This window comes from Leuciscus leuciscus (assembly GCF_965113295.1).
Source record: "Leuciscus leuciscus genome assembly, chromosome: 7".
In the NCBI taxonomy this organism is placed as follows: domain Eukaryota; kingdom Metazoa; phylum Chordata; class Actinopteri; order Cypriniformes; family Leuciscidae; genus Leuciscus; species Leuciscus leuciscus.
This window is the reverse complement of record NC_138731.1, coordinates 42573687-42588576: the sequence shown is the minus strand read 5'-3', so window position 1 is coordinate 42588576 and position 14890 is coordinate 42573687. Positions and strand designations below refer to the sequence as shown.

Sequence of the window (14890 nt, the reverse complement as noted above, 5' to 3'; positions counted from 1 at the left end):
TGTGTGTGTGAAGTTTTAGCTCAAAATACCCCACAGATATTTTTATATAGCATGTTAAAATAGTCAATTTTTGTGGGTGAGCAAAAACGCACCGTTTTTGTGTCTGTTCCTTTAAATGCAAATGAGCTGCTGCTCCCGGCACAGGGGGCGGAGCTTCAACAGCTTGTGTCCTTTTACCTCACACACACATGCACTGAAAATTTCAAAAACTTTTAGCCTTTTATGTTCAAACCGGATTCAGACAATGATGGAGAGACTCAAGAAGTGACAACATGTAGAAGACACACATATTATACTTATATTGCTAATACTTACCACAGTATGCAAATGTATGCAACTAATTTCATCCATTGTACAGTAGATTTCTTGCCTGTTTAAAAAAACGGAGAATTCTTGCAACCAACCAAGTTTATTTGCAACACCAGTCAAAGGTTTATATACTAAATCTCCTCTCACACCATTAAAATGTATAGTTTTAATTTAGTGAAGAAATTCACAGGCACAAAACTAATCAGAAGGTTTTGAGATAGACGTTTCTCTGCTAGTGTAATTGCCTCTCTTAACTGTTTTGATGAATGTTTCTGGTGAAATACGTGATAATTGAATTAGAGATGTGCTCCTGGCAGGTGTTAGCGCTGGTGTTCATAAGGAAGCTGCTGGATGTTTTCTTCACGAAGAGAGAGCTCAGCTGGCTCGATGACCTCATGCCCGAGAGCAAGAAGAAGAAACTGGATGACGCTGAGCGAGAGGTGAGCTTTACCATTGTAACATTGTAACATTCACTGTGAACAAGCACTTGCAATTTGGACGCAAGCGGCAATTTACAAGGTCCACGCAGAACAGAAAGAGTTAATGAAATGCACAGATGTGCCTGACACCGAAGATGGGTTTAAAAGGCTTCTAATCAAATCATGAAAATCATTAACAGTACTGTTCACAAGTTTTGTTATTGTTTAAGAGAGAAGTATCTAATGCATTTATTTGATCAAATATTCTAATGTGATGATTTGCTGCCCAGGCACAATTTCTTATTGTAATCAATGTTGAAACCGTGATGCATTTTTCTGCAAAAACATGTTCAAATGAACAGCATTTATTTGAAATAGAATATTTTGTAACATTTTAAAGATTTTAACTGTCACTTTTGATCACTTTAATGTGTAATAATGCTGAATAAATGTATTCATTTCTGTTATAAAGAGAAATACATTTTGATCCCAAACTTTTGAATGCAATGCCCTCTGTTGGATTTGAGCGGTATGACATTCACTCATGCTTTTATTGATATTGAGCCTTATTTATTAAACATGAGCAGAACACATTTCATAAATCCAAATGTACATAATTCATTGGATAAATAAATCACGTAATCACTCAGGCTTTCAGATTTCAAAATGTTACAACATAAACTTTACAGAATTACTGTAAGTCTTGTGTGCATTTGTTGTTTTTCCAATATAAATCAAAGTTTATAATATTTGGCTGGCTTCAATGCATTTATCAAATCCCTATGAAGAAAAACAATGGGAAAAACACATTTCTTTGTTGCACAGAAGCAATTTAGTGAGTTTGCTAGTTTTATCCAATGCATTCATGTCAAATAGACTTTATGCGCAGAATATTTCCCTCTGAATTCATTATGCATGATGATCTTAATAAGAATAATAATTAATAATAATAAGCAGACCAGACATACATTCATATTCATGGTTGATTAGACATTTTTCTTGTCTAACAACAATTACTAAATACAACAATTATAATTAAATACTCTGCAAATATTTGTCAACTATTCCTTCACATTTAGTTAGTTATATATCCAGATAGCATGCATGCCCAGTTTTATGCAAATCAGTTGCATGGTTACATGTTTTAAATGCTCCCCCAAACAAAAAATCCAGGAAAAACATGGAAGAGCTGAGAAAAGGAGAATTTCACACAAAATGTCTCAAACCGTCAGCAGTATTGTGCACTTATATTTCATATTGATGTACTTTTGTTGCTAGGCAGCTCTAATCCATCACATAATTGAGATTATTACATTTTGCCACTGAAATAACCCCCATGCAGAATTTGGTGACTTTTTGCCACAGAGCGACAAAGCTGTTTTGAAGAAGAAAGATAGATAATAGGGGGGATAATAACCTGCTACAAAAACTTGACTGTTTGGACCCATAACACCACCAGTAATTAGTATTTGGAAGATGATTTCTATATAACTGAATGATTCCACACATGACTGCTGGTTGAGTTTATTTATATAAGCTGAATGAGAGGAAGATGGATGAGATTTTGAGAACTCACGGAGGTCCTGCTTTAATGAGGAGATCTGATTTGTGCTCCAGTTTTACAGTTTGTTTTTCCTGCATTCAGAGACTTTTCTGACCCCCTGGCAAATAATCTCATGTTTTACTCTTGCTAAAATTGCCATGATTCGTTTCTTATAGAGGGACCCCGATTCACCCACCTCAGTGTCTCAATGCATTCGTTTCATGCCAAACAAATGGAACAGGAATTGATCTGCCAAAATGTCCTTCAGCAAAGTTATTTAATCTCAAAGGGTCTCTGAAGTTCTCTTTGGCTGGACGGGAATAAGACTCTCTCTTTTTCTCTCTCTCTCTCTCTCTCTCTCTCTCTCTCTCTCTCTCTCTCTCTCTCTCTCTCTCTCTCTCTCTCTCTCTCTATCTCTATCTCTATCTCTCTCTCTCTGTTTACTGCCAGGAGGAGCAGAGTATTTTGGCAGAGGAAGAAGGAATCGTACAAGTGCCATTGGAGGGACATTACAAGTATGGACCAGATTTTCCTAACTTATTCTCACAATAGCAAGCAATACTAGTTTTTGTTGGCTTATTAAAACAGTAAGGCCATAGTTTCAGTGATATCCATGGGTTCCGTAATACACGACTCTGTAATACACAGTATTTTATTTTATTTTATTTTATTTTATTATTAATATTCTTATTATAAAAAAATTATAAAAAGCAATAGAATCAGAATGTGCACAAACACACACTCTTCAATAAACTCGTGTTCTGGACTCAATTTTAAAGAATCCTTTTTGCCAAAATGAGAAATGTCTTAAATTAATGCATACTTTCATATTTAATGGGTTATTTAAATGTTTTCTAGTGATAAAGGTTGCTTATAATTCATAAAATTTAAATTCAATACTAAACTAAACAAAATGTATAAAATGATCCAGTGCGAGGTTTTGCATATATGAAGTGCCTGACAGAATTAAATCATAATAATTTTTTTTGCATTTTTCAGGCTGGACCAGCCAGTCTCAGTGATTGGCTCTTTTATTTAGAAGGCGGGGCTTATTCCGCCATATTGCGTGTTGCACTTTCTCCCATTGATAGTAATATGAGTGCATCATCTTTGCATATCTAAAGTCTTTGTTATGGATACTTACAGTACATACGTATATACTTTACATATAAACACAAGAGAATAGAGAGAACTAATTCAAGAAGAAGAGATTTATATAAATTCAAGAGAAGTAATATAAATCTAAAAATATTACAGTTACAAATCTTCCAGTAATACGTTTTGAAAAGCTACAAATTATTAATATTAACATGTATTAATTAGCGATTGTCAAGCATTCACTGTTATATTACAATTTTGAGTCTGAATTTCGTATTTTATGATTGTTTTCATGCACACACCTGAATATTAATGTCCGATTTCATGTTATATTTATATGATATTTTTTTCAGAGATGATCCTTCTATTGTCAACATTACGGATGAAATGTCCCGAGGCTCCTTTGGAAGTACTTGGAACGCCGTCAACTCCAAAAATGATCCAAAAAGGTTCGGATTCATTTTCATATGAAATGTTTTTGGTATCTTTCTGCAACCGGCAGCCACATGATTGAAGAATCGTTCATGTTTATGGCACTTGGCTGTAAACGGTGTGGAACGAGTTACTTGCTGGAGTTTAAAAGTCACACTGTACGATTTATAATGTTTCTTGTCAGACTGTATGGATATGATCCCCACTGTAAGCCATGTCACACTGTGGGATCTCAGTTTGTCTTGAAAGGAAAATGTGAAATCAAAAGTGTCGTCAGGTTCTGCACTCCTATCGGTCTTTGGTATTTGATGCTGTCGTATGAGAAGTTGATCGCAGCGGTCATTAATCGGCTGTCGGTGAACATGTCAAACTAGCGATCAAAGACTTCAGATTTTGGCCTAGGATCAGAGGAATCTTTTAGGATTCTCGAAATGTGTCTCAGACAGCCAAATCGTACCGTGTGTATCCGGCTTTATTCAAATCAGGGATGCTTGCAGAGTTCAAATTGAAAGGTCCAGATTAATTTATCATTGTTTTACTGTAGTATTTACAGGGATTGTAGACAAAATATCTGTCACTTGTGGTGCGGTTCGCTTGGTTAATTTAGTCCTGGTCCTCTTAGCGTTCACATTGGCATTTTACTACCGAACCTAAAGATACTGAACCTAAAGGCATAAGGATGTGTTCACAACCTGATTGTTCGGCTTTTTATTGCATATATTTTGCAACAGAACTTACCGAACGTCCAAAAGAATGCTGTTTGCTGGGCTAAGTGCGCACGTTGTATGCGCGTAGTCGACATATGATGGTATTTTGACCAGCTGAGAACTTGTGAAGAGCTAATAAAATGTGTAAAGGAGTCAAAACAGCTTCAGGAATCCCTCCGTCACACACACACACACACACACACACACACACACACACACACACACACACACACACACACACACACCAAGATCTGCTGTGAGGAGATGCGGGTCTGATGCCTGAACTGAACTGTGACAACATCACGACTATGACGAGAAAAAAAACGTTATGCTTGAGCATTCTGTCCTGTTAAGAGTCTCATCTTCCTGTTTTTGGTTCGTTTACATCATGTCTTTGGTCCATATTACGTTCATATTTCAGTCGAACCGCACCAGAGTTTGTTTGGAAGCGGATCGAGACCCATTTTTTCAGGGTGTGTTCACACTTGGCATGTTTGGTTGGATTAAAACAAACCCTGGTGCGATTGCTCTGTTAGTGTGAATAAGTGTGAATGCTGCCATCTGAACGCTGGTTTAAAGATGGGTCTCGATCTGCTTCCAAACCAACTCTGGTGCGGTTCGACTGAAATATGAACGCAACACAAACCAAAGACAGGAAGATGAGACTCTAAACAGGACAGAATGCTCAAGCATAGATGTTTTCTCGTCATAGTCTTGATGTTGTCACAGTTCATTACAGGCATCAGAACCACGTCTCCTCACAGCAGATCTTGGTGTGTGTGTGTGTGAAGGAGGGATTCCTGACACTGTTTTGACTCCTTTACACATTTTATAAGTTCTCAGCTGGTCAAAATACCACCATATGTAGCTACGCACATACATCGAGTGCATTTAGCCCAGGGGCCGATTTCACAAAGCTATTTTAGACCGGTCTATAGTGTTAGACAAGTCTAAAATTGGCTCATAGACTAGACTCTAATGCAAGTTAGACTGTTTCACAAAAATAAAGACTGACTTAATTTAGACCAAAAAAATTAGACACCTTCCCCCCAGGCTAACTTAGGTCTAAGACTCTATGTTACCTTGGCAACCAGCAGTAACAATCAGTTACATTACAAACAGCCAAAAGAAAAGGGAAAATGGCTCATAATTTAAACATTTCTTCTTGTTACTACATTCTCCGCTAAATTTCCCAAGTAAAATGTCCTTGTAACTGTTATACTCCTCCAACAAACACATATTTTCCTCTGGGGTAAACTGCACTGAGCGGCTGAATGCGCTTACTCGATCCGCCATGTTTTTTGTTTTAAAAAAAGTGTCTTATTTTACCCAGAATGCATTGCAGTTTAGTCCTACTTAAGATAGTCAGAGTCTTTGGTGCTTTGTGCAACGGTCTGATTTAGATGTCTATCTGAAGTCTGACTATCTACTATATCTAAGCCATAGTCAAAGTCTATCTTTGTGAAACCGGCCCCAGAACACAGCATTGTTTGGATGTTCGGTTCCGTCTCAAAATAGGCAATACATCATAAAAGCCGACCAATCAGGCTGTGGACATCCCTATGCCTTTAGGTTCGGTATCTTTAGGTTTATGTGATGAAATTGCAATGTGAACACTAAGTGGACTAGGACTTTTTCTTTTTTTTCGGACCAAACGAACCAAGCGAACTGAACTACAAGTGTGAACAGAGTCTCGGACCGCTTGTTTGGTTCGGATGGCAACGTTCACACTTATTCACACACACAGAGCGATCGCACCAGGGTTCGTTTTAATCCAATCAAACATGCCAAGTGTGAACACACCCTTAATTTTCTGTGCATTAATGTTTACTACACCTTTAAAGGTCATTGTTTGGAAACACGTGTGTACATATTGGACTTTTTTAATCCAATTATTTTGCATGATAACCCATTTAGATTTAATTCTTTATTCTTTCTTTTTTTCTCTGTCTCCTTTCCTAAGCATGTAGAGGCTGAGCCCCCAAAGGTAAGTGTTCTCATAGCAACATCCCACGTCACGTAAGAATCTCATCTCGTCTTTCTTCGCATGGCAACAAGTATTTTGACCAAATTGGCGGCGTTGATTGTAATCCATCTGGAACAGACATTTACCATTATGTGTCTCTCCAAGAATGTTTGAATTCACCCCAATTTTCCAACCCAGTTAGTCAGTCGAAAACAATAAATCATTCACATCTCTCTGGAAGTGTCAGACAAAGATAGACAGCATGTGATCGTCTTTTGTTGTTGTTGTTGTTGTTTTTTTACTACTTGGACAAGAATAATATCTAATCAGCCGTGAACATGAATGCGTGTCCGGTCTGCTCATTATTATTAATATTATTATTATTATTATTAATTACTATTATTAAGATCATCATGCACAATGAATTCAGAGGGAAATATTCTGCACATAAAGTCTATTTGACATACTGTAAATGCATTAGATAAATCTAGCAAACTCCCTAAATTGCTTCTGTGCAACAGAGAAATGTGTTTTTCCCGTTCTTTTTCTTCATAGGCATTTCATAATTTACTTCAATAAAAAGTTCTGATGCATCAACAAAACCAGCCAGCTCCAATATAAATCAAAATATTATAAACTTTGATTTGAAGTATTTGGAAAAACAACAAATGCATAAGACGTTTTATGAGGAAAAAAACTACATCCAATGATGCACTGCATATGAATATCAAATTAGCAATGATGTAACAATATGAAATACCACATATTTGAAGTGCATTGCATAATATAATTTGCAATGCTTCATGGGAGCCTGTTTTTATGAATTAGTTTACTTTATTAGTTAATTTGTGGCTATCTACAGGAAGACAAGAAGGATATTATAGTATAATTAAAAATCTGTTTTTCAATGGAAAAAAATTAATTGGATTTGCCAAACTGATTAACATTCAATAAAAACACTCATTACACACTGAACTGTTGCCATTAAGGTTAATTCAAGTGAACTAATCTTTTTAATGTTATTTTGCAGCCTGTCTAATAAGAGAGCGCACAAGAAGCGTCGATGGAAAGAAGAGATATGAGAATCTGACTTATCTGATACACTGTGTTCACACACACACACACACACACACACACACACACACACACACACTTAACTAGCTATCCAAATAGACTTCTATTGGTTTTTTAAAGGAATAGATCATAAAAATGATTTTCATTTTTAGGCCAGTTGCATAAACATAGCCGCTACATTAAGACTGTGTCTTGAGAACTAGTCTGATCAACTAGCAATTAGGGGAGAGCGGGGCACAAAGTAACGCTTTTTGACTTTCTCAGTTTGTGTAAATCTACTTATGGTTCAGAGTATTTATTTTTTCCCACATTAATTTCCCACATGTCTAGTACAATTATGTGTTTTTGTTTTATTAATACAGTATATACTTTTTTCTTGATATACCCCGAAAGAATGGAAGTGAAATGTGACAACATGCCCCATAGGTGGGGTACATTGTAACATGTGTGGGGCACATTGTAACATGACATATGACAGCTTAAAATGTTATCTGATCTAATAAAAAAAAAAATACAAAACAAACTAAAATATTTTCTAAATAAAATACAATTAAAAAACTTTTTCATATAAAATAATGGCAATTTTTAATAATTAAATATAAACTCATTTTTGAGTTTTGACTACAAACACATGAAAACACAGCTATACAACATAGTTCAAAAACAAATAAATAATTAGTAATTTCTGAACATTGACTCTCAGTCTTTATTCACCTTTTTCTCACGTTTTCTCAATAAAATTAATAAAACTATAGAATATAATAGCATATTTCTAATAGGGGCACATTGTAACGCAGTGTGACAACATGCCCCCGCCTGCACAACTGGGATTTAAACCCTGCTAGTGTCTTCTGCTAGTTAGCGAAGCATTAAAGAACTATCTCAACTGTTAAATAACATCTTGGAGATTAAAATAATATCAGATTTGTCTTATTTTTAATAAACACAAAAAATTGAGATGAAAAATTAACTTACAGTAAGTAAGAAATTTACTTTTGCTATGGTTTAATAAATGTCTATGGATATCTTCCAAAAAAAAAAATTTTTTAGCGGAATTTTTTTTTCTATATAAGTGTTGATATGGCAACTAGTAAATACACCAAGTTTCGTCATCCAAGCATGTGCGGAAGTATTTAAAACAAGCGTGTTACAACTAGCCAAGTGTTACGTTGTGCCCCGCGCTCCCCTAGTTAGGGCTAATCAGTCTTACTTTTCTGATTCAAAGCTTAGCTGACTAATTTGTAAGACTAGTCTAAGCAGTTTATGCAACCGGCCACAGGTATTAATAATGCGAATTTGAATCAGAATAACCCGTACACAAACTCTCCCCCTAACCCAACTCCTGAATGAAAACCTTATGCTTAAAACATGATTTGCTTTATGAACAACTTATCAATGAGTTTTTACAGATTGAACTAACTTACGGACACATTATCCAGCATTTTTTGTCCTTAAACTATGGGTAGTTTACAAGTAAACGCACATATAAAGCTCCCAGTCTCGTCTTGTGTTTCTGTATTTTTAAAGTATATCACAATGCTAAGCTTTTTAGCTTCTAGGTATAAAGCCTGTACATACATAATAGTAATACCAGCAAATAAAGCGGATACATTGATTGTTCATGTGTGTGTGTGTAAGATGAGCAAAAAAAGTGTGGCAGGATTTTAAACTTTTATTTTAAATGCTCTCTGAAGTATTTTGTATGTTTTGTATTTTTGAAAAAGTGTTCCTGCACAACTTTCACATCCCTAAAGATGCAGTTTTAAACAAACACGTAGACAATATCTACAGTAGGTGAGCTAAACAAAGGATATTTTTCAGCTTTTTGACGATATATTCAATATTGCCACCAGAAAGACACTTTCCTGCACCCCTGCACTCACTGTACTTGCTGTAAGACACTTGGATAAAAAGCATAAAAACATATTGTAAGTTATTGATAGACCTGCAAATATATATTAAAAAAACTGTATTTTGCTGAACGCTTTGCATTTATGCAACGGAGAATTACTTCTTAATCATAGAATATAAATTTTTAGCTATACATTTTTTTTTTTTTGCAATATTTGTACTAAGAATGCTGCTTGTGTAAATATTATTTCTATCTGACTTGCCAAGAGTTCATAGCTCTATTTTGAAGGCTGTATGTTGATGCTCACAATGCCAAAGCGTAGATGTGTTTTCATGCTAATAATGATGATCTGAAATCATAATCAGCTGCACATCAGTAATCTGTCCCCTCAAAATGATTGTCTGTATTATCTCTTAAGCAATTGAATGCATTATCTGGATACTGTACTGTAAATACATCTTCAGACACAGATTGCATTCCCTTTTCATAAAAAAAAAAAAAAAGCAATAGTGTTTTAGAAGTACGGGTCCATTAAATAATGATTTTAGAATTTTGTTGCATGTTCAGTTCCTCATATTATTTCCATTTAAAAACCTGCAACTTCAGCCATTTATATTTGCTATACATATTTATAACAAGAAAATCGTAGATACTGTAATATTATATTAGTACCATAAATTGATGCATATGTTTTGCTCTTATGTTTGTTTTGTATGGATTATAGCTTCACACTCCGATGGTTTGATTTTGAAAGACGAGATTGATTGTTATCATGCTAATATTTTCAGTTTATTCTGACTTGAGCTTATAAGTCCTATTATATTTCTGGAGTAACACGTCTAGTTCTTTTGACTGTGTGTTGATGTTTATGTAAATTATCTGGAATATCACTATATCCTCTGTGTGTCTGTGTGGTGTGACTTTGGGATCTTTTAACTGTGTTTTTTGGGGGAGATATCGCATACGTATCCTTCATTTGCACTTGTATTTCATATTTGAAGTTTTTGTTCCTGCTATTTCTTCTACGGTGAAATAAAAAGCTCTGCCATATGAATATGGATGTGTCCCTGTATGAAGTATTTCTCATATCATGTTTCTGTTGACTGAAAGAAAATCTTTAATAAATTGCACCTTCTCAAATACACAAAGATAGACCTTCTCTCTCTCTCTCTCTCTCTCTCTCTCTCTCTCTCTCTCTCTCTCTCTCTCTCTCTCTCTCTCTCTCTCTCTCTCTCTCTCTCTCTCTCTCTCTCTCTCTCTCTCTCTCTCTCTCTCTCTCTCTCTCTCTCTCTCTCTCTCTCTCTCTCTCTCTCTCTCTCTCTCTCTCACTCTCTAAAAAAACATACACTGAAAAAAATATTTTCATTCATCCAATTAAAATTTTTTTAGGGTAATGGTTCACATCTATATTTTATAATTTCAACCAATGAAAAATAAATAATTTACCCTAACCAATATTTTCCATGTCTATGAAAACTATTTTATAAAACTTGGTACAAAGTAAATTTTTCATGTTGAAGAAAGTCAATTAATTTAAATTCTATTTTTGATCTAAACAAAAATAAAGTATACTTTATTATTATTATTTTTTAAATTACATTAAATTACTGATTTTGCTCATTTATTCAGAAAATAAAAGTTTTAAATTTGACTTTTAACTTTAAAAGGCATTACCTGTGTGAATAAAAATCAACATAAATTCGGATATAATTAAACCATAATAATAATAATAATAAATTTTATTTATAATGCGCCTTTCACATACTCAAAGCGCAAACCATGCATGAATGCTGATGTTACATTCACACACATGTATAGGCTGAATAAATGATGATTGCAACAGTGAATTATAAAGCTCTATATTGTGGATATACAGTGACAGTTCATTACTTTGATAATCCTATTTGATGTGATCCAATGTCATTGCAATGTACATGTGTGGCTTAATGTACAAGTATGTTTTGGGGCCACCCTTACTGTATTTTTTAATATTATATACTATCAATGCAAAACATCCTCAGATTTGTTAATAATAAATGTTGAGTTGATGTACAAGCCCACAGGGTTTTATAAAAACTATTGGGATTTATTTGGGATTAGAGGGATTTAAATTTTTGGATTTCCAAAGTAAGAAAATGGTTTATGAAATTGGGATTTTCTTATACAAAATACCCTTTTTATGTTTGGTTGCAAGTACAGTCGTGGCACGAACAGTGTGTGCTTGCCAATTTTTTAATGGGACAAGCCAAGTTGAAAACACATTGATGTAAAAATGCGGGTCAATATGTTGACTTGTTATTTTTAAATCATTGGTAGAATTTAGGGTTGCTTTTGAATTACCATATTACAAACAAATTGATAATGTGTCTTTTTTCAAAATAAGGTGGTGTGAGAGAGGCTTTAGTGACAATGAGCGAGGTTAGGAATATGGTTTTTAATAGGTAAAATTGTTTTGTGTGTGTGTGTTTTGTATAGCCTATTAGCTAATGTTTTGGAAAATGGTGTAAATTAAAAGGGTTTTAAAAGTCAAAAAAGTCATAGAAACTATTATTTATATAAGAATAGTTTGATAAGTCAGTAGAAGAATAGGTAGAAACAATAGGTAGTAAAAAAAAGTATAATAGTATAAGGAGAAATTAAATAGTAAGTGCACATTTTAGGTGTGTGCAAATCTTTAATACAAATAAATTAAATTGTATAGTAAGTCACTTTGGATAAAATTAATGCCAAAATGAATATAAAGCGTAGACTAAATGAATAAATGTAAATTTCCATAAGAATATAGTTGCAATAAGTAAAAGATGTGTCCATTATAATGAGAAGTATATATTAGCCTATGTTCAAATTTTCTGTTAAAGGACTACACCGCGTTTTTTACCCAATCAGAAACGCCCACTGCCTGTCAATCACTTTGCATTCTTGTGTTTGCTGGCATGTGTGTTTGTGGGCGGGGTTTGCGGAGTGTGTTTCGCATTGGCAACACCTGTTACTTGCTAGTTACTGAACGCCGTTTGTGTTGAAGTTGTCTTGTTTGGGGAGGAGAAGATGATTCAATCGTTCCTGTTTACTTTAAATTACGAGGGTGAGTTTCAAGTTGTTGTTATGGTTTCACAAAGGCAATATATTGTTATTGGACAAAATGTGTTTGGCTTGGATCAAAATCTATAAAATAAAAATGACATTTCTGAATGTCCCATAGAGCTGTCAAGCTACATTCACTACTGAACTGCAAATGTAAACACAAGCTCTTTAACGTGCTTTAAAGGGTTAGTTCACCAAAAAATGTAAATTCTGTCATCATTTACTCACAGTCATGTTGTTCCAAACCCGTAAGACTTTCGTTCATCTTCAGAACACAAATAAAGATATTTTTGATGAAATCTGAGAGATTTCTGTCCCTCCATTGAAAGCTGTACAACTGACACTTTGACGCTTCAAAAAGGTGATCGTAAAACTAATCCATATGAATTGAGCGGTTTAGTCCACATTTTATGAAGAGACTTGATTGCTTTATATGATGAACAACAGATTTAATTTAGGCTTTTATTCAAATATAAACATTCATCAACTCGCATATCAGTTGTAGTGAACGTAAGCTCATGCATTTAGGTTCATTCTCGTGTTATGCATCACGTTTGAGCTTCAGCAAGAACCAATGAGGTTCATTCTCATGTTATGCATCACGTTTGAGCTTCAGCAAGAACCAATGAGGTTCATTCTCGTGTTATGCATCACGTTTGAGCTTCAGCAAGAACCAATGAGGTTCATTCTCGTGTTATGCATCACGTTTGAGCTTCAGCAAGAACCAATGAGGTTCATTCTCATGTTACGCATCACGTTTGAGCTTCAGCAAGAACCAATGAGGTTCATTCTCATGTTATGCAACACGTTTGAGCTTCAGCGAGAACCAATGAGGTTCATTCTCGTGTTATGCATCACGTTTGAGCTTCAGCGAGAACCAATGAGGTTCATTCTCGTGTTATGCATCACGTTTGAGCTTCAGCAAGAACCAATGAGGTTCATTCTCGTGTTATGCATCACGTTTGAGCTTCAGCAAGAACCAATGAGGTTCATTCCCATGTTATGCAACACGTTTGAGCTTCAGCAAGAACCAATGAGGTTCATTCTCATGTTATGCAACACGTTTGAGCTTCAGCAAGAACCAATGAGGTTCATTCTCGTGTTATGCATCACGTTTGAGCTTCAGCAAGAACCAATGAGGTTCATTCTCATGTTATGCAACACGTTTGAGCTTCAGCAAGAACCAATGAGGTTCATTCTCGTGTTATGCATCACGTTTGAGCTTCAGCAAGAACCAATGAGGTTCATTCTCGTGTTATGCATCACGTTTGAGCTTCAGCAAGAACCAATGAGGTTCATTCTCGTGTTATGCATCACGTTTGAGCTGCAGCAAGAACCAATGAGGTTCATTCTCGTGTTATGCATCACGTTTGAGCTTCAGCAAGAACCAATGAGGTTCATTCTCGTGTTATGCATCACGTTTGAGCTTCAGCAAGAACCAATGAGGTTCATTCTCGTGTTATGCATCACGTTTGAGCTTCAGCAAGAACCAATGAGGTTCATTCTCGTGTTACGCAGCACCTTTGAGCTTTAGCAAGAACCAATGAGGTTCATTCTCGTGTTACGCATCACGTTTGAGCTTCAGCAAGAACCAATGAGGTTCATTCTCGTGTTATGCAACACGTTTGAGCTTCAGCAAGAACCAATGAGGTTCATTCTCGTGTTATGCATCACGTTTGAGCTTCAGCAAGAACCAATGAGGTTCATTCTCGTGTTATGCATCACGTTTGAGCTTCAGCAAGAACCAATGAGGTTCATTCTCATGTTATGCATCACGATTGATCTTCAGCAAGAACCAATGAGGTTCATTCTCGTGTTATGCATCACGTTTGAGCTTCAGCAAGAACCAATGAGGTTCATTCTCGTGTTATGCATCACGTTTGAGCTTCAGCAAGAACCAATGAGGTTCATTCTCATGTTATGCATCACGTTTGAGCTTCAGCAAGAACCAATGAGGTTCATTCTCATGTTATGCAACACGTTTGAGCTTCAGCAAGAACCAATGAGGTTCATTCTCGTGTTATGCATCACGTTTGAGCTTCAGCAAGAACCAATGAGGTTCATTCTCGTGTTATGCATCACGTTTGAGCTTCAGCAAGAACCAATGAGGTTCATTCTCATGTTATGCATCACGATTGATCTTCAGCAAGAACCAATGAGGTTCATTCTCGTGTTATGCATCACGTTTGAGCTTCAGCAAGAACCAATGAGGTTCATTCTCGTGTTATGCATCACGTTTGAGCTTCAGCAAGAACCAATGAGGTTCATTCTCATGTTATGCATCACGTTTGAGCTTCAGCAAGAACCAATGAGGTTCATTCTCATGTTATGCAACACGTTTGAGCTTCAGCAAGAACCAATGAGGTTCATTCTCGTGTTATGCATCACGTTTGAGCTTCAGCAAGAACC

At 35.6% G+C, this 14890-nt stretch overlaps 1 protein-coding gene across 2 annotated transcripts in view; it reads left to right on the top strand.

The window, feature by feature from the left end:
• slc4a10b (solute carrier family 4 member 10b) overlaps positions 1 to 8067 on the top strand; it is an 89732-nt gene extending 81665 nt beyond the window's left edge. For both annotated transcript variants that reach the window (XM_082174620.1, XM_082174619.1), the window contains 5 exons: positions 627 to 749; positions 2722 to 2786; positions 3723 to 3818; positions 6472 to 6495; positions 7505 to 8067. In XM_082174620.1, the coding sequence (XP_082030746.1) occupies positions 627 to 749; positions 2722 to 2786; positions 3723 to 3818; positions 6472 to 6478 (291 nt within the window). In that variant the 3' untranslated portion in view covers positions 6479 to 6495; positions 7505 to 8067. The remainder of the gene's footprint in view (positions 1 to 626; positions 750 to 2721; positions 2787 to 3722; positions 3819 to 6471; positions 6496 to 7504) is intronic.
• The last annotated feature ends 6823 nt before the right edge of the window (positions 8068 to 14890 follow it).